Here is an 18,024-nt window from a genome sequence, read left to right as displayed (position 1 = left end):
CTGATTGCTTCCACTCCCCGTTCAGCGACGACACAACCACCCTTCGCCAAACGACAAAATGGGTAGAGGACCAAAGAAGCACCAGAAGCGTCTGTCAGCGCCATCGCACTGGCTGCTCGACAAGCTCAGCGGTAGCTATGCGCCCAAGGCCTCGCCTGGTCCGCACAAGCTGCGCGACTGCATGCCTTTGATCGTCTTCATTCGCAACCGGTACGATATCTGCTGAAGGAGAGCGAGGTGAAGCGAAGGCGGCGGCATACTGACAGCATTCTTCGCACAGTCTGAAGTACGCCCTCAATGGCCGCGAGACCAAGGCCATTGTCATGCAGCGCCTGATCAAGGTCGATGGCAAGGTCCGAACCGATCCTACCTACCCAGCCGGCTTCATGGACGTGATCTCCATCGAGAAGACTGGCGAGAACTTCCGCCTCGTCTACGACACCAAGGGTCGCTTCACCGTGCACCGCATCACTGATGAGGAGGCTTCATACAAATTGGGCAAGGTCAAGAGAGTACAACTGGGCAAGGGCGGCATCCCATTCTTGGTTACGCACGACGCGCGCACGTAAGTCTCGACCTTACGGCTCGATCGTCATTCAGTCGTTCCAAAGCTTTGGTAGATCCACCCCGATGCTGACGGGATAAATAGTATCCGCTACCCAGACCCGGCCATCCGAGTCAACGACACCGTCAAGATCAACCTCGAGACTGGTGAGTACAAAGTCGAGAATTTGCTGCAATCCCGCACAGCCTCTAACACATCCAACAGGCAAGATCGATGACTTCATCCGCTTCGACACTGGTGTGATCGCCATGGCCACTGGTGGTCGTAACATGGGTCGTGTTGGTGTCATCACCCACCGTGAACGCCACGACGGAGGCTTCAACATCGTGCACATCAAGGACGCCATCGACAACGAGTTCGCCACCCGTGAATCCAACGTCTTCGTCATCGGTCGTGAGAAGCCTTGGATCTCCCTGCCAAAGGGCAAGGGTGTCAAGCTCACCATCGCTGAGGAGCGTGACCGCAGACGCGCCTATGCTCTTGCTGGCCACTAGATGCATTCTCATTGTGGGGATAAGCAGCGGAGTTGGGGTTGCGCGGGTTTTTAGATCAGGTTCAAGAGTCCAAAATTAAGAGACCAGACCTGCTATGGATGGGTATGAAATGAAGTGGAAGTCCCGCTTCCGGCGCTCCAAGTCATGGCGTCGCTACGTCTGTAGCATGTATGAATCAAAAAGTCAACGTCCCAGCTTCGATTCAGACATCTCCCGTAGTTCATGGCCTTCTGACCACGTGCCTGGTGCGACGAACCGCAGGTGTTGCGGATATACTAATAATGCAACGTCGCTTACAATATACGAATAGGACAATGATCAGCGCAGCACCAACGGAGTGAAGGCATAGCTTTGCATAGCTTCGGGCTTGGCAAGCAACAATACTGTGCTGTGCTCGCGCGTGTTCGGGTCGTTTCTCTGCCACAAGCAACTGAACAAAGACGTCTCGCGTCGCTACAATATGCCAAGCAGAACGGCTCGAAGCATGTCCAATTGATACGAGCGAAAGCTGAAGCTATGGAGCGAGGCGAACGACCTGTATAAAGTCACCCGGTTTATCTGATCGATCTTCCACAATGGTAATCTCACAGCGCTTCCATTGCTGCTATCGCCATCATGCATCTACTCAGCTTCCTCGTCGGCACAGCGTCGCTTCTTTCCTTCGCGGCCAGTTCCATCGCAACGCCGATCAACTTCACTGAAGCCTCACACGATGTGCTCAAACGCCAAAACACGCACCCGCGTCAACAATGGCGTACATTCCGTAGAGGAGAACAACTCGTGCGCTCAGCACCAGGCAATACATTCCTCCAATTTGAGCAGCGTCGTTTCGGTGGAACAATCGATTATCGTTTCGAGAACGATTGCTTGGTGAGGATGTAAGTTTCGGCAGTGCATCCAAGAAACTCCTTCTCGAATGGAGTCAAATAAAAAAGAGAACCTCTGACGTTTTGTTTCCAAGTTACCACAATGATTATCTCATGCAGACCCTCGGCGATGAGTATGATCCCAGTGTCCAATGCACAGAGCCAGGCTCGTACGGCGAACTGAGCTTTACAACCCAAGGTTTCTATGAAATCGTCGTATATAAGCCCGGTCAGCCGCCGCGGAGGACCTGGTCTCCACAGTGGGATGTTGAAGGTGGAAGGCCGGAGGCAGGAGAATTGGAGTATTAGGATTGGGGCCCTTTTGTGATCTTGTGGGGAGGTGAGGGAGAAAATCGGTATCACATGTGGAATTCAGATGGAGCGCCACCAGGCGATTTTCCGCCGGATCAGCCAGAGCCGTGTAATCCTTGGACGGGGTGTTAGTAGGTCGTGTGATATGTCGGCATCGTACTGTGGGGGCATTCGATGTCGTTGAGGGGTTGGCTTCACATAGTACCTTTAGTCCTCTCTCGTAGGCTTGCCGAACAAAGTGCGGTGAAAGCTGTATAGCTAGTCCACCATCTCGCGCGTCCACAGGCAAGCCGGACACTCCCAGGCATGGTCGGAGACGCCGTCAAGAAACGCGGCCTGCCCTGGGAATTGTCGTGGCCAAAGTCTCACGTGAAGGTATGCCACTAGCTCAAAAGAAATCTTGGCGATGCGATTCAGATCTTTCTTGCCAAAGCGAGGCTTGGTACACCAGGTCTTGACCGTTCGTAGCTTGAACTCAATCCTGTCATATTAGTTAGTGGGCAGATGTGTAGCGCGGTGAGAGAATCGTAGAGCTTCGTCAAGAGACGTGTTAAATGAGACTGAGTAGTTCGGCCCCTCGATCGGATAAACTCAGACCCACGAGCAGGAGCCATATCTCCACCTGAGGTGGATGTAAACCAAAGGACCACAAGCAGAAAAATCCCACCTACCATCTCCTGGTGAATTCATTGATTATCTGCGGATCATAAACTCCCTGCTTGTCATAGTCGTCGTCATAAGTTGGGGTGTACTCGAAGGAGAGGCGCTCCTCGCTTTCCGGCTTGACCTCTATCTTCAGCACAAATTGCTGAAAATAGAAGACCATGTATCGAAGCTGACCGGCCGATGATGTCGGCATGCTATCCAGAAATTCCCGCCACAGGGGCACACGGTCTTCCGGGTGGGTGTTGCGCAAATTCAGCATGAAGGTCCCATCGCGGTAACAGCGTTCCAGATAACCGGGCCGGACGTGTGGGCATGCTCGGAGGAGCGTCAATCCTTCTATCTGCTGGACATTGATATAGTATCCTGGGCATGCTCGTCGGTAGATCATTTGCCGGACCTCTTCCGGAAGGTCCCAAAAGCAGGTTGGAGTTGTCTGCTCCTGACGTCCGTTCAACGAGGGCGGTATCCCATCGGACTCCAAAGTCATGGCGAGTGGTCCTTCCGCCCACGACGTCGATTGGACCTTCTGTGCAAGGGCTTCGACTTGGTGTGCGGGCTCCATCCTGGTTGTCTCTCTGCCAATTTAGGGGCGAGTGAAAGTGGAACGGGGTATCAGTTGGCTGGGAGCCGACTTTTGAGCTCAGAAAAAATGAAATCCACTGAGTACCGGACAGCTGGTGTGTGCCTGAGCCACTGCACAAATTCAGACTTTCGAAGCTGGGGCTAAGGCAACGACTGAGGTAGCGGCAAGAGTGGCCTTCCTGTGTATGTGGTTACCAGCGACAGTGTTAGAAGGCATTACTCGCACGTTGCGACTGCAGCAAGTCACTCTCGTGAATTTTCATTACTTGTATCGTGGTCTCCGCGCGTCTCTGTCTACATGCGTGTCGTATTTTTTTCGCCATGAGTAGCTTCGCGATCGCGGCGCCCAACCGGGAGCGCAAAGCAGCGAAAGCTGCTCCCAAGGACGAGCTCGGCGAGTGATCCCCAAATGCACTGAATACACATGCCTCCGTTCCATGGAACAAGAGTTATGCCGCTCGAGGAAGAAACGGTCCAGACGAGATGCAAGATGGTGTGTCGGAGTCAATGGCATGACACACGTCGCTCTGGCTCTTGCAGGCATCGCTGTGCCGTCGAAAGGAGAGACTATCCAGACGAGGTGTACGACGTCGTGCCAGAGACAGAGACATCCGGCCCCCGTCACTCCGTTTCTTGAGCCACATCGTTGCCACCGGAGAGGAAGATGGGTCAGTTGAGGTGAAGGACAGATTGCCGCAGACAAAGCATCGTCATGCCAAGACTGGAGCTTGCGTCGGCAGCGGCGGACATGCGACTCTCACATGCAGCGCAGCGACAGGGAATCTGCGGATGCCTAACCCACTACGACGCTGCTCTAAAACACGCTCTGCTCCACTCTTCCTCTCTCGCCCAACCTGGCTTCCGCGCCCTTCACGGTCTACTCGTCCTCGAGACCGCAAAAGCACCCGGACGCCCGCCCCGCTGCCGCGAACATGTATTCGCAAGCGTCTCGCAATGTAGACCTTACTAAGACCGAGACAGAGCTCACCACCCACATTCGCAAAGCCACGTCGATCGAGGAGACCGCCCCCAAGCGCAAGCACGTGCGCGCATGCATCGTGTACACATGGGACCACAAGAACTCGCAGTCCTTCTGGAATGGCATCAAGGTGCAGCCTATCCAGGCCGACGAGATCCAGACCTTCAAGGCGCTGTATACAGTGCACAAGGTGCTGCAAGAGGGACACCCGGTCGCGCTCAAGGAAGCTCAGCAGCATGTCGGGTGGCTTGAAGGCCTCTCCCGGGGCATGGGCGGAGACGGCCTACGAGGATATGCGCCGCTTATACAAGAATACATCTTCTTCTTGGTGTCCAAGTTGAAGTTCCACAGGGATCACCCGGAGTTTAATGGGCTGTTCGAGTATGAGGAGTACATCTCCCTCAAGTCGATCAATGATCCCAATGAAGGTGGGTGTGGCCTACATCTTGCCTTTGCATACAGAATACTGACGGACCCTAGGCTACGAGACGATCTCCGAGCTTATGACCCTGCAGGACCAGATCGATAGCTTCCAGAAGCTGATTTTCGCTCACTTTCGCGGTGGTAGCAACAACGAATGCAGGATAGCAGCGCTGGTCCCGCTCGTGCAGGAGAGTTATGGCATCTACAAATTCATTACAAGCATGCTGCGAGCAATGCACACTGCGCTGGGAGGTATGTTCAAAGCGCCCTGGAGAGAGTGCGCATCTTCGCACACAACACCCTTGCCGGCTCTGCATACCAAGATTGAGCACAGCTGACGGCAATGCCAGACGACGAGGCTTTGAGCCCGCTCCGTGGGAGGTACGATGCCCAGCACTACCGGCTCGTTCGCTTCTACTATGAATGCTCGAACCTTCGTTATTTGACATCCCTCATCACCATTCCAAAGCTTCCGCAGGACCCACCAAACACGCTGTCCGAAGACGAGAATGCGCCCGCACTGCCAATGCGACCAAGGAACGAGCCTGCGACGAAGCCAAAGACGCCTCCACCGACAACAACCGATCCTGAGCCAATTAGTGAATTCTGGAAGAATGAACAGGCACGGCAGCAAGAAGAGTTCGAGGCGGAGCAGCGACGATTGCAGGCACAGTGGGACGAGACTCAGCGTCAACAGCAGCTAGCAGCACAGCAGGCACAACGCGACTTTGATGAGCAGCAACGTCTACAAGCAGAGCAACAAAGATTGGCTCTCGAGAATCTGCAGCGCGAGCAGTACAATCAGCAAACCCAAGGACGCATGGCTGAGCTTGAGCAGGAGAATCTGAGGGCACGTGCACAGTACGAGCGCGACCAATTGATGCTGGAGCAATATGATAGGAGAATGAAGGCACTGGAGCAAGAGCTAGCTCAATTAAACGCGAACTTCACACAGCAGAATCAGAGCAAGGAAGACCAAATCCGAGCGCTTCAAGAGCAGGTCAACACATGGAGGACCAAGTACGAGGCACTGGCTAAGCTGTACTCGCAGCTACGGCATGAACACCTTGAATTGCTTAAGAAGTTTAAGGGAGTGCAGCTCAAGGCTTCATCAGCTCAAGAGGCTATTGATCAGAGAGAAAAGCTTCAGCGTGAGCTCAAGACGAAGAACCTCGAGTTGGCGGACATGATTCGTGAGCGTGACCGAGCACTGCACGACAAGGACAGGACCACAGGTGGACATCGTGAAGAGCTGGAGAAGCTCAAGCGCGAGCTGCGCATGGCACTGGATCGAGCCGAGAATGCAGATCGCGCCAAAGGCAACGAGCTTTCTGCAATGCTGTCCCGGCACAATCGCGAGATCGCTGACCTCGAGGAAGCCCTTCGCAACAAGACAAGAGCTTTGGACGAGATGCAAATGAAACTGGGTGAAGGCAGCTCCGACCTGGAACGTCAGCTTCGCGACAAGGAAGAAGAGCTGGAGATCTACAAATCTGGCATGGATCAGACATTACTCGAGCTCAACGATTTACGTAACGGCAACGGCACGACTGACAAGGCCATGGATGAACAGATTGACATCATGCTCCTTGAGAACATCAAAAAGATCAACGAGCTTATCGATTCGGTACTCCAGTCCGCTGTGCAACGTGTTGACGATGCGCTCTATGAGTTGGACAGCTCCATGATCGCGGGTAACCAGAATGCCAGCGGTCCCTTCGTGCTGTCGACAATCGAGAATGCACAGACCTACGCGATCGAGTTCAGCACCTCTTTCAACAACTTCATTGCTGATGGGCCGTCCGGCAGCGAACACGCCGAGGTCATCAAGAACGCGAACAAGCTTGCAAACGCCATTGCCGATGTGCTATCTAACACCAAGGGGTTGACTCGTTTTGCGAGCGACGAAAAGAAGAGTGATCAGCTCATGAACGGCGCAAGGAACTCAGCCAACAAGACCATTGCCTTCTTGCGAGGTATCATGTCGTACCGCTTGGACGGGTTGGACGATCTGCAGAAGACGGATGTGGTCATCAACAAGAACAACGATGTGCAGCTTGCGCTTCGGCAGTTGAGCAAAGTCGCAGATGCTTTCGCGCCAAAGTCAAACATTACCGGCCAAGGCGACATTGGCGAGCTTGTCGACAACGAGATGACGAAGGCTGCTCAAGCCATCGACGCTGCTGCCGAGCGCCTCGGAAAGCTGATGAATAAGTCTCGCGACGGCTACTCGACCTACGAGCTGAAGATTCACGACGCCATTCTGGCCGCAGCTGTCGCCGTCACCAATGCTATCGCCCAACTCATCAAAGCCGCTACTGCCTCGCAACAAGAGATCGTCAACCAAGGTCGTGGCTCAAGCATGACCAAGTCGCAATACTACAAGAAGAACAATCGCTGGACGGAGGGCCTTATTTCTGCCGCCAAGGCTGTCGCATCATCCACCAATATGCTCATCGAGACTGCGGATGGAGTCATTACCGGCCGAAACAGCCCTGAGCAGCTCATTGTTGCGTCCAACGATGTCGCTGCTTCAACGGCGCAGCTTGTGGCATCATCACGTGTCAAGGCATCGTTCATGTCGAAGACTCAGGAACGCCTCGAAGAGTGCAGCAAAGCAGTCACCAGCGCTTGCCGAAGTCTCGTCAAGCAAGTTCAGGCGATCATCGAAAGTAACAACGGCGGTGATGATCTGGAGGATTACAGCAAGCTCAGCGGCCACGATTTCAAGAAGCGACACATGGAGCAACAGGTAAGTCATTGCATCAATTGTGAACAGATCACAACCTCTAACGTTACTGGCAGGTTGAAATCCTCAAGCTTGAGAACGAGTTGTCTGCAGCGAGACACCGACTTGGCGAGATGCGGAAACTGGCTTATCAAGAGGACGAGGAAGACTAAGTCATGTCATCATCATTCGTTGAGCGGACCTTCTTGTAAATTGGCTTCTCCGTCATTATATATTGCGTATACCCTTGGAGCGAGAACGCTCGCTGTTGGCAGGTCCCTCTCGTTCGGCGGGACACTTCTCAAAAAGCCCGGCAACACCACAAAGCACCAGCGAAGCTTGGGTCAGCGAAGGTGAACAGGTACGTTGCAGTTGATCTTTACAGATGAACGTGACCATTTCTGGACACGACTGCCGCATGAGAACCCAGGAGAAGTACGTAAGTGACGGCGATAGCATTCTTGTGAAACGAATGGACTAGAGTCGATATCTCTGAAGAGACTGCAAGTGGCCACGTCGAGCAAACGGTCGGAACGTGCCTTCCTGTCTGCGTGATGGTCGTCCCGCCTTGACTACGACATGGAAGCCTTCACTTTCGGCCAATTCGTCGCAGCTAAGGTAGCTTCCTCAATCAAAGCTTGGCGCTAGGACCTGCGCCTGCCACATTCAATCAGCCACTTCACCCTCGATCTGGTGCGCATCAGAGCTGCATTTGCACACCCTCTCGCGGCTACACCTGACTCCTGTGGGCCGCCACAGCCATCATGGCCTCCAAGCGCGACGACATCGACCATCTCGTCACGCGCAGCGGACGTTACAGGCGGCGCTCCCAGACTCACGTCCACCCAGCACCAGATACCGGGCCCGTCATCCAGTCAGACTCATCAGAGCTGCTGACCGTTGTGGCTCAAGTCTTTGAGACTTATTAGCTAGTCGAAGACATACTATGCCATCTCGGCCGGAAGGATGTTGGTGCGTGCCTGCTTGTCACTCGGTACATCAAGAGTGTCGACGAACGCTCGTATCGAGTCTGCAGCCACCTTTGTGGCCCATTTCCTGCTCGACATACGACACTTTGGAAGACGGGGCCCACAGAACCAGTGACATGTCTACCCGGTCCAATATTGATTCGAAGTGCAGCAGCTTCGGGAATGTATCAACGACCGCGTCAACCGGACACTGTTATTACAGTTGCGCTGAACGAAGCAATTCGTGATCTCCGCCAGATCCCAGGATTTCAGCGCGAGTCTGTCACGAGGTCTCTCCCACAGGCCAACGCGACGAACGACGAAGCCCTTGCCCTGGCTATGCATCAACTAATACAATATCCGGAGATGTATTTCGTCGCCATCTTGAAGAAGGCTGTGCCTGGGATACTGGACATGGCGTTCACAACTCCACCTGTCTCACACCTCGAGATAAATATTCACGATACGAACACAGGAGCAGGACGTGGTTGCACTGTGCGCTGCACCGCAGGTGTTCGCGTTCGGCACGTTGTGGCAGTTGTCTCTAAGAATTGGGGCGATAGTTGGGTCAAGGAGCTGTGGACCTCGGGGGTTGAGTACACGGTGGGGGATATGAAGACTTTCGTCGTGAGCAAAGAAATGATGGATCTTGCCGCAAGGAAGGGCACTGTTCGCCATCCTGGCCGCCGTTTGAGACAAAGGAACTACGAAGATACAGACGGAGAGAAGGTGCAGATACCTGAGAGCGATCGGGATTCGGAAGATTCGGACATGTGAGATCTGTGGTGTCATGTCACAGTATTGTGCACGCATTGGCAGACACAATAGACTCTGCTTCGATGTTCGTACGACAGCTGGAGGCCATCCAGCTTCAGCTTTCTCGGCCGAAGGCCACGTCAAAAAGCTTGAACATTCTACATCCTACTCTTGGTCTGGAGGTCACACATACGCAACTCGCAGCAAGCTCTGAGGCTTGGCCCCTATTGCGTTCTACCGTAGGAGCATACGCACTGCATGACTCGAGCTCAGCTCCCCTCTACCTGTCCAGACCTAGATCGTCTTCATGCATGCAATCTGCACACAGCCACCACACCATTTTACTGTCCCTCTTGTTCCAGGCGAGGCGAGGCGAACAAAGCGTTCGTGTTCAAAAATTGAGGATTCATGCACACTTGTGAAGTGGAGTCCCCTCAAGCAATGTAGGGCTTTTGACTTGGCGATTCGTATTCTCCACATACGTATTTTCGGAGCCGGAGTGTAGCCTACGGAGACTTGTTCCATGAAGACGGAAAGCTTTTCGGCACGGTTCGGTGCGGGTGGCAGTTGGAAAAAGAATGGGAAGTACGACAGTGGAAATAATCGACGATTCTCGTCTATCGAGCAGTGTCGACCGAACAAGATCGGGTACGTCGGATACTTCGGTCAGTCTTCATATTCGTCATTCTGCTTCACCTGCTTTCTAGGGCTGTGGCAGATAAGTTTCTTGATCGTTGATGGATGGTCTGGTATGCCTCTATCGCAGGATCAAAGGTGCCAATCACATCAATTCGTACACTTCAACTTCCTTCAGACAAAGGCATGTAGGGTCACTCAACCTCATACCAAAATTCGTGTACAAGTTATGCAGCCAATGTTCCAACATTCCCACAGCTACACCCTCATGCTGCACGCAGGCGAGGAAGAGCTGCCACATGCCGTGTACAAGGCAAGGTCTCGCACGGCGGAGAGACGTTCTCGTCTCTCCGACAGCAAATACGACCTAGCCGCGGCAGTGGCAGGATCACCTTTGCAGAAGTACAACGGTACGAAAGGAATTCTAGGCCGCAAAGTCAGCAAGCAGACCTGCTAAGTCATCAGCTTTCGCAACGTACGACAGGATTCGGCTCACAGATGAGGGCGGCGCAGTGCACGCAGTGCAGGCCGCAGACCAATCACATCAAAGATAAAAGCTAGCGAACATGTGGCTTACAGGGGAGCAGCGTCTTGACGCGAATCTCTTGCCTGCACCAAGCAGTGCGTACATGGGTCTGTACGTACGTCGGTCCTCTGCCGAGCTTGCAGCTTGCATATCACACTTTCTCCACTGCTCATGCAGGGTTATGTAGGTTGGAAACACGTCTTTCCCATTTCTTCTGCGGAACAAAGCTCTGCGGTGTTGGTTTCTTGATTGCTTGGCCAATGGGGTTGCAATCCTGTGCTTTCGGTCTGGTGCTGCCGGTGGTCAAGGTTACAATTTAACAACGTGGCTTGCATGCAGCCCTATGAACCTGGGAGGGAGCTGCAAGCCACATTGTTTCACGGGCAGTGTAGCTTTGCTGTTGATGTTCGGAGGAGTGAGGGGCGTGGAATCTGCTGTTCTCTGCGTGAGAGAGGGCGGCTGTGTACAGGAGAGGCTATGAGAAAAGGTTTGGCGACATAGGCTGGCGCACTGGGATGCGAAGTCTGAAGATGAACATCTTGTAGAGCAGCTCAGAAGGAACCGATGAGGGGATTCTGAGCTTGTATTCTAGCTCGCCATGGTCGCCGCCATTTGCTACAGCTCGCAACGAAGGACAGTGGGATTCTAGACTCTCCAGCTATCCTGTCGCCTGCGTAGCAGAGTATGCATGATTATCCGGCTTCTTCCATCTGGTAGGAAGGAATTTCCCGAAGATCCGGCTCTGTACTCCGTGTTGAGGGGACCTGTCGCATTGCTATGGCGCTCAAAGCCGGAGCAGCATGTCAATCGGGAGGTCAATATTTCGGTGTATTGTGGACACGGCGGACCAACATTGTAGCGAAGGAGAAGGTGTTCACTTGCTGGTTGACTTTCATTCGTACAGTTCTGTTCTGAAACTGCCTGTCTATGGGTCCGTGGATCCCTCATTAGTATTTGGCTACAAGTTGGCCATGATCAGTTCGTATTCCTTGCTGAGTTCCACTCGGCTGGCAATCTGCATGTGGTGCTTCTCCACTTTCTTCATGTTGGTCACTGGGCCATCGTACTTCGACTCTGCCCTGCTGCGCAAAGGCACCGCCATCTCGTGGAAGCCTTCATTTGCGATCATCCGCTCCACCTCTTCCAACCTCCTCGATCACTTTGCGTACCTCATCCTCGTCAAACATGGGCCCTGTTCCATCACATCGCGCCATCTTCTTCAAGCGCTCACACACCTCGCCGATATCCACTGACCCTAATCGGTAAAGCGGATGTGACTGTAGTAAATCCCACGTTGCGCTAGCTGAGAGCAAGTTCGTCTCACTCGAGGGTGTATCTTGAGCGCTTGGGGAGGATGGCTCTGTGGACAAGAGCCCGTTCGCAAGTCGTGTGGCATTGACGCGTAGATCATCAGATGAGCGCGACGCCTTTGATGAGCGGGAAGAGGACAATAAGCTAGGATCATCCACAAAGCCAGGTGGGTGATGCCGGGTAGGTGAATGCGATGCCGTCGCTCTGAGGATCTCGTTCTCGGTCTGCACGCGTTGTAAGAGCAATTTGAGACGCTCATTATCTGACTGCAACGATGAAGTCGTAGTGGTGAGGAGGTTCAGCTTGGCCTCCAAATCTCGAACATGTCTTTCCTTGCGTTCTCGGAACGCACGTTGTCTATGATGAATGAGATCAGCTCTGTGGCTCAAACATGATTGATCTTGTGTTGTCTTACGCTGCCCTATTTTGTGCTTTTCTTCGTGATTGCGCAGGCGTCAGGTTCTCCTTCTCTTCGCTGCTATTCCTTCGGCTTCGATCTTGATCCATCTCTATGGCTATTGCGCTGTCCATAGATCGATTCGGAAACGTGGACATCCTTTGGGGCGGTGAGACGGATCCAGTGTGTGGTAGACGCGGTGACATGGCAGAAGTCATCGAGCTATCAAAGGCATCAAAGTCGTATGCACCGAGAGCAACGGCGCTGACATCTAAGGCATCGTAACTCTGAACGGACCCGCGGTCAGCCAGAACTCTCGATACCACCGATTCGATTACTCACAGTCGCCGCTGCGAGCCCATCACTCGACATGATACTGCTATCTGCGCCGAATCCCATGTATTGATATTGCTGTGGTCCATGTGAATAGAAACTGTAGTCCATGGTCTCCATCTTGAATTGAGGTGGGTCGCAGATTTCTGTATGCCTACAATCTTGTTCTATTCGAGCCACTTGACTAGAGCTGGGGTTTCGATACCACAAAGTGAGTTCAGGTGACAGGAGTGAGATCGGCAGTAAAGGGCAGGACCAGACAGCAATATACAAGCGCGGCTGAGGAGGTTCCTACAAGGCGCTGCATGTGGTATGATGCTCGGCACAAAGAATAAAGGACCCGAGTTAGAACGGACTAGCCACAAGTGTCCATATGCACATGTTGCAGATCACGAGGAGCTAGAGCAACCACAGGGACGGGCGGGTCTGACGGAGCCACATTATCGCTGCTGCATGGCACACTTCGTACCCTCGATCCTTCGGTCTGCGGAGTACGGAAAGGGTATAGCGTTCGAACGTGCAATTGCGTACAAACGTGCCAAGCCTGAGGGGAACGACAGACGGTATCGTTGATCGACAAGCGAGCAAAGTTGAATTGGTGGTCGGCATGCCACGCAAGCTTGGGCGACGAGCCGTCGGGGCCGATTTCGCATACTCCAGCAACCTGTCTCGCAACTAGCGAGTTCTCCGATGTCGTATCGTGGCTTTCTAGCCTTATCGCATGCGATCCGACGTCCGCTTGATCCATTGCGGGAAGTGCGGAATGGAATGTTCTGTGGCACAGCTCCATGTGAAGCAGCACATCACTCGCTGACTGTTCAGAAAGTAGCATCGAAGCTCGCTCTGTTTTACTTCTCTGTCGAGCTCGGTGATGACGTCCGAAGGGCTTCGTGCACGGGTTGTGGTGGTGCTTCTCAGCTCGCTGTATGGTGCCGCGACTCCGTGGGATGTAATCCCTGTAGCTGGATCCTGACCACTTCACCTTTTCAGACAGTCCGCTCTGCTTGTCGTTGAGGCCGTGCGACATCGCCGCGAAGACCGCTTCGCGAAGTGGAGGGATCCTAACGACTTATAACGTGGAAGTACGTGAGTGGAGTAAGCAGTGACCAGAAAGTGCGGTAAAAGAGCCATGGACGTGCTGTCAGCCAGCTGCATGCACAGTCTAGGATACTGGCATGGTTAGGCGAGTGTTCCAGAAAGAAGGAAGCTCGAAACGGTACTGCAAGCGCGAATCAATGGAAAAGGTACACGGCTGCGTGAGGCACTCTCGTCCCACAGATGGCGCATCGCGGTAGGGCCGGTTATTCATCGCGATGTTGAAGATGACTGTCCAGTGGTAAGGCTCTGTGCCAAGGATACCGAGAGCTTGTGGTTGACGCTACTTCACGGGAGGTTGTATTGCAAAGTGCTCGAGTTTTCGATGCACATTTGAGTGCGCTGAAATTGCAGCTCGTGAATTGAAGCCCTCAACCGCACTGAACATTCCATGCGAATACAATGTGCAATGTCTGCCAGCCCCTCGCAGCAAGCGATTTTACATGCAGTGTAAGCGACGCGTCTCTGGCAAGGTTTCAGCGAGCTCTGTTGCATCATTTTCGATATTCGTTAGGTGACAAGCGCCGTTGCTCCAGTGTGTCGTTGGTAGAACTCAAAGAAACATACTGTGGACAAGGCCCGTCGCTTGTCAATACGCACATGACAGACCTCTCAGAGCTCGCTGCATCAAGCGGGAAGGTGGTCTCCTATTCGTGCCGATGAATGAATGCGCTGACCGTCGGTGGGAAGAGCGTTGCTATTGTTACACTCCTCGGGTGGTATAGGGTACTTGCAAACACGCTATGCTCGGCCCGAGCATGGTGAGGGTGTCTTCGCGCTTCGGTCGGGTGAAGAGTCGGTGAGGCGGGGAACTGTAAGGCAGCATATGCACGTGGCATGCTTGACTATTCGCTGACATGAAGGCAATGTCGCAGACAGCTGAGAGCCCCACTCCACGCATGCAGGTGGTAGGGCAGGTGCAGCCCTGCATTTGTCGCAACACAGCAACACTGCAACACTGCAATGTGAGCAAGATGCATTAATGTCAGCAGTTCGAATGCCACAAGCCCAAGCACCTGGCCGAACCGGCTACATTGCGTAGTGCTTTGAAGGTTGGAACCTGTGAGCTGCGCAAGGAGATACGGGCGACAAAGAATGGCTGGCCAAGCAAGTGTGCTCCTTCGAACCAGTTCGCAAAGCTCCTCACACTTGAGATCCGCAGGCACATCGAGGCATGTTCCGGCCAGGTACCAATGGGCATTCAGCGGCGAGCTCTGGCGTCAACAGCTTCCCTTAATCCCGTCAGGCCGACCCAAACAGCCTCTTCCGTTCTGATTGTTCTCGAGCCTTGATTTGGCACCAGATTGATCCACGAATCAAATACCTCTTCAGCTTGACGCACACCAGCGGATTGCAATTCGTGGTCGGCCTTGAGCGCCGCTTCGAGACCGGAAACACCGCCGAAGACCACGATAAGGTGTTTCCACGTCGGCTCCACATAAGCAGGCGATTGCTTGTCAAGAATAGACTTGAGTGGCTTGCCTCGCTCGCTAGTTCCAATGCTGAGATCGTAGCCTCCATCAAATGGACATTCAGTAAAGATGGCGCTCAGAGAAGAAGCTTGTCGGACACTGTAGCCCCAGTAATACCCTGCTTCTTCTCGAGGCGTTTCTGGAGCCACGGCCTGGCCTGATATCGTATAGCCATCAGGGGAGGTTTCGCCGAGTTTCACAGTCACTCTTGTATGGGGCTCAATTGCGGCAGGAATCACGACTCGCTGGGCAAGCCCACAATCGACAAGACTCTGAGGGTTCTTTCCTTTACCTGGTTGGAGAGTAATGCCCTCTCTATACTCGCACCACTCCTCACTCCTCAGATGATGCGGCATATCCAAGCTTGGTAGGGCTCCAGCGGTGCGAAGATCTGGGTGCATGGGAAAGAGAGCTTTGCGGAGATTGGGTGGCGTTTCCAGGTAGGTCAGCACGTGGTAGAGGAAGAAGTTGGGATCAGCAAACGCGGTATATCCTCCATGCTCCGGGCCTCGAGTCTCCGCTTGGCCATCGTCGAAAACAACGATCTCGTCAACGCAGAAAACGGCACAAGCGCGGGCGATTTGGCCTACGAGGCTTGTCTTTTGGTCGTGGGTGAGAGCACTATGGCGTCTCGTCAGCTATGATTGTGCCACCAGAGCAACGCTTGGCGCAGAAGAGCACAACAACTGGTCTGCGATATTGGAAGCACTCACTTCGCGATGATACTGCCCGGAAGTGCCAGACTGACAGTGTAAGTCCTGCTGCCGGTGGGTTTGAAGACGGCCGAGGGTCGCGAGGTATCAGGCCCAGAGTCGAGTGTATCGCCAACCTTTCGCTTCTGTCGTGGATCAGCTCAGCTTATGGAACACGCGAAATTGCATCCTCACCTTTGACTTGTGAGGCGCCATTGTTGAGGCTGCTAAAAAGAAAAAAGGAAGATGTGGTTCAGGTCGTGCACGAAGAAGGTGCGAAGAATTTTAGCGGGCCGGAATTGACGACTATCCCAGTCAATATTGATGAGTCTCCCGCCGACCATAAGATGTCGACGAGCCAGCGGGAGAACCAATATACAATCACAAGGGAGAGAAACGCGGCTCGAAGTAGCGAAAGGGAATTGAGTAATTGTGAATATTCCTCAGCCAAAGCTGTGACAAATCATCCTGCCCGGACATAAGCAATAGGCAATCTACTGCATAAGCAATCCCTGGGAACTCGATGCTGCTAAGATCTGCATAATACATTTCACGCTCTCTAAGCTCCATACAAAATATTGTCGATCTGCTTGTGTCGATTCACAGCCGATGCGAAAGTAGCGTTTGAGACTTCCTCCAAACGCCCTTCGCTGTAAAGATCGTAGAGCTTGGCAATACTTCGACTAACAGCTGGCAATGACTCCTGCCAATCTTCCCACTGCCACTCGAGTGTCTTGACTTCGTCAGTTCCATGATAATGTACCTCTATCGGGACTGGGGACTCGCTTGAGCTGGCTTGCAAAAATGGTCCTCGCTCGCTTGAGATGCGGATTTCGCCTCTTTCGCAGTTGATCGTCCAGATGAAAGGCACTGTGCCTGGGAAAGGAGGGCCAAGGCGAAAGTTCACTGTCTGTACACCTAAGTCAGTGTGGTCTCAAACCGAGTTATCGAGCAGACTCACGAGGCTAGCACCTGCTTGCACAACACTCGAACTCTTCAACGTCCCATGTAGAGCAAGCAGATCTGGCACATCACTAGTATAAGAACGCGTCTTTCCAGTTTCCGGGTCGTCAATGGTCTTCTCAGGACGCTGAATTTGTGTGAGAGCGTTGCTACTTTCATACTCTCCCAGAACCGAGTGAATGTAGTCAATGGTATGCCCAACCGCAATCGTGATCGGATTCCCACCGATTTTCGTGTCCAGAAAATACGCAAGGCCTTCTCCGATAGCATCCCTTCTGGCCAAGAGCGAGTGGGCTTGAGCAGAACTACTCAGAACCTTGCCCAGCTCACCTTCCTCAAGAATTTCTCGGAGTTTGAGTACTGCTGGTGCGACTCGTCCTTGCAGTCCAATGATGGTCTTCGAACCGCTATGCTTTGCGAGCTCGGCCAATTCGTTGGCTTTGGTGACGTTCTCGGCCAGTGGCCATTCGACAAAGACATTTTTGCCCGCTTCGATGCTGGGTCGAATAGTGTCATAGTGCACATCGACTCGAGTCGTACAGACTACGAGATCGATGTCATGATCTGCTGCTAGTTCTGCTGGTGTTCCGTAGGCTTTGGTCGTCGACGGAAGCTCGTAGTGTTCTATAGCCCGTCTCGCAGCTGCCTCGCTGGAATTGAGAAGTGCGACAATAGCATATTTTGCACGTCCACGTTTCGAGAGCAAGTATGGCAGGTGAGCGTCTCTGTATATTGTCAATAAATGGAGACAGCATAGTCTCCAGCAAGACATGCCTGGCCCATGATGTCTTGGCCGATTGCGATAGTCCGATGAGTGCAACACGTATGGGCGCCATAGTGTCGCGATTGTATTGTGATGTGATGTCAAGTGCATTCAGCAGGTCCACAACGATTACTTATACTCTCCATTTGTCAGCATTGACACAACTGAAGAAAGCTTCAATGTGCCTTCAGTTGCGCAGCACCTGCGTCTCTAAACCTCTGCTGAGAAAGCACCTTCTCGATTGGTGTTCTACAGGCTTGGCAGAGATCCTGCGAGGAGCGAACGGCCGCTCTGCGGCCGCAAAACCGCATCTGCCGATTTTCCAGCTGCGAGATCGCGTGCAGCAGTGCGTCCCATGGTTTTGGTTGATTAAAAGCTCACCAGTCCATTGGGTTGTCTTCATGGGATCGTTTGTTGTTGATGATATCCTGACCTACAGTCTGTGACCACAAAGATCTCGCGAATGATCCACTTCTTGGCGCTGGGAGAAGCTGTTC

The 18,024-nt window shown here is 53.2% G+C and overlaps 7 protein-coding genes across 7 annotated transcripts; 3 read left to right on the top strand and 4 right to left on the bottom strand.

Moving 5' to 3' along the window:
• Positions 1 to 58: 58 nt before the first annotated feature.
• Positions 59 to 1,059, top strand: RPS4 (40S ribosomal protein eS4; the record flags this gene model as incomplete). Its single annotated transcript, XM_023598571.2, has 4 exons — positions 59 to 210; positions 281 to 565; positions 650 to 711; positions 770 to 1,059. The coding sequence occupies 4 exons, from the start codon at positions 59 to 61 to the stop codon at positions 1,057 to 1,059; spliced, it is 789 nt and encodes a 262-aa protein (XP_023456046.1).
• Positions 1,060 to 2,495: 1,436 nt separating this feature from the next.
• Positions 2,496 to 3,465, bottom strand: RHO25_003042 (uncharacterized protein; the record flags this gene model as incomplete). The annotated part of the gene is made up of 2 exons (XM_065602345.1): positions 2,496 to 2,718; positions 2,909 to 3,465. The coding sequence occupies 2 exons, from the start codon at positions 3,463 to 3,465 to the stop codon at positions 2,496 to 2,498; spliced, it is 780 nt and encodes a 259-aa protein (XP_065458417.1).
• Positions 3,466 to 4,417: 952 nt separating this feature from the next.
• On the top strand, positions 4,418 to 7,788 carry RHO25_003041 (uncharacterized protein; the record flags this gene model as incomplete). Its single annotated transcript, XM_023598570.2, has 4 exons — positions 4,418 to 4,892; positions 4,945 to 5,139; positions 5,238 to 7,639; positions 7,693 to 7,788. 4 exons carry the CDS (start codon positions 4,418 to 4,420, stop codon positions 7,786 to 7,788), a joined length of 3,168 nt encoding a protein of 1,055 aa, XP_023456047.1.
• A 978-nt stretch (positions 7,789 to 8,766) lies between these two features.
• RHO25_003040 (uncharacterized protein) lies at positions 8,767 to 9,360 on the top strand (the record flags this gene model as incomplete). Its single annotated transcript, XM_065602344.1, has 1 exon — positions 8,767 to 9,360. One exon carries the CDS (start codon positions 8,767 to 8,769, stop codon positions 9,358 to 9,360), a length of 594 nt encoding a protein of 197 aa, XP_065458416.1.
• Positions 9,361 to 11,616: 2,256 nt separating this feature from the next.
• RHO25_003039 (uncharacterized protein) lies at positions 11,617 to 12,662 on the bottom strand (the record flags this gene model as incomplete). The annotated part of the gene is made up of 3 exons (XM_023598568.2): positions 11,617 to 12,169; positions 12,228 to 12,496; positions 12,552 to 12,662. 3 exons carry the CDS (start codon positions 12,660 to 12,662, stop codon positions 11,617 to 11,619), a joined length of 933 nt encoding a protein of 310 aa, XP_023456041.1.
• A 2,176-nt stretch (positions 12,663 to 14,838) lies between these two features.
• On the bottom strand, positions 14,839 to 16,017 carry RHO25_003038 (uncharacterized protein; the record flags this gene model as incomplete). Its single annotated transcript, XM_023598566.2, has 3 exons — positions 14,839 to 15,730; positions 15,823 to 15,944; positions 15,997 to 16,017. 3 exons carry the CDS (start codon positions 16,015 to 16,017, stop codon positions 14,839 to 14,841), a joined length of 1,035 nt encoding a protein of 344 aa, XP_023456043.1.
• Positions 16,018 to 16,360: 343 nt separating this feature from the next.
• RHO25_003037 (uncharacterized protein) lies at positions 16,361 to 17,536 on the bottom strand (the record flags this gene model as incomplete). Its single annotated transcript, XM_065602343.1, has 2 exons — positions 16,361 to 16,711; positions 16,763 to 17,536. 2 exons carry the CDS (start codon positions 17,534 to 17,536, stop codon positions 16,361 to 16,363), a joined length of 1,125 nt encoding a protein of 374 aa, XP_065458415.1.
• Positions 17,537 to 18,024: the final 488 nt, after the last annotated feature.

This window comes from Cercospora beticola, chromosome 2 (assembly GCF_033473495.1).
Source record: "Cercospora beticola chromosome 2, complete sequence".
Taxonomy (NCBI): domain Eukaryota; kingdom Fungi; phylum Ascomycota; class Dothideomycetes; order Mycosphaerellales; family Mycosphaerellaceae; genus Cercospora; species Cercospora beticola.
The sequence above is the reverse complement of the archived record's forward strand: the minus strand, read 5'-3'. Positions and strand labels throughout refer to the sequence as shown.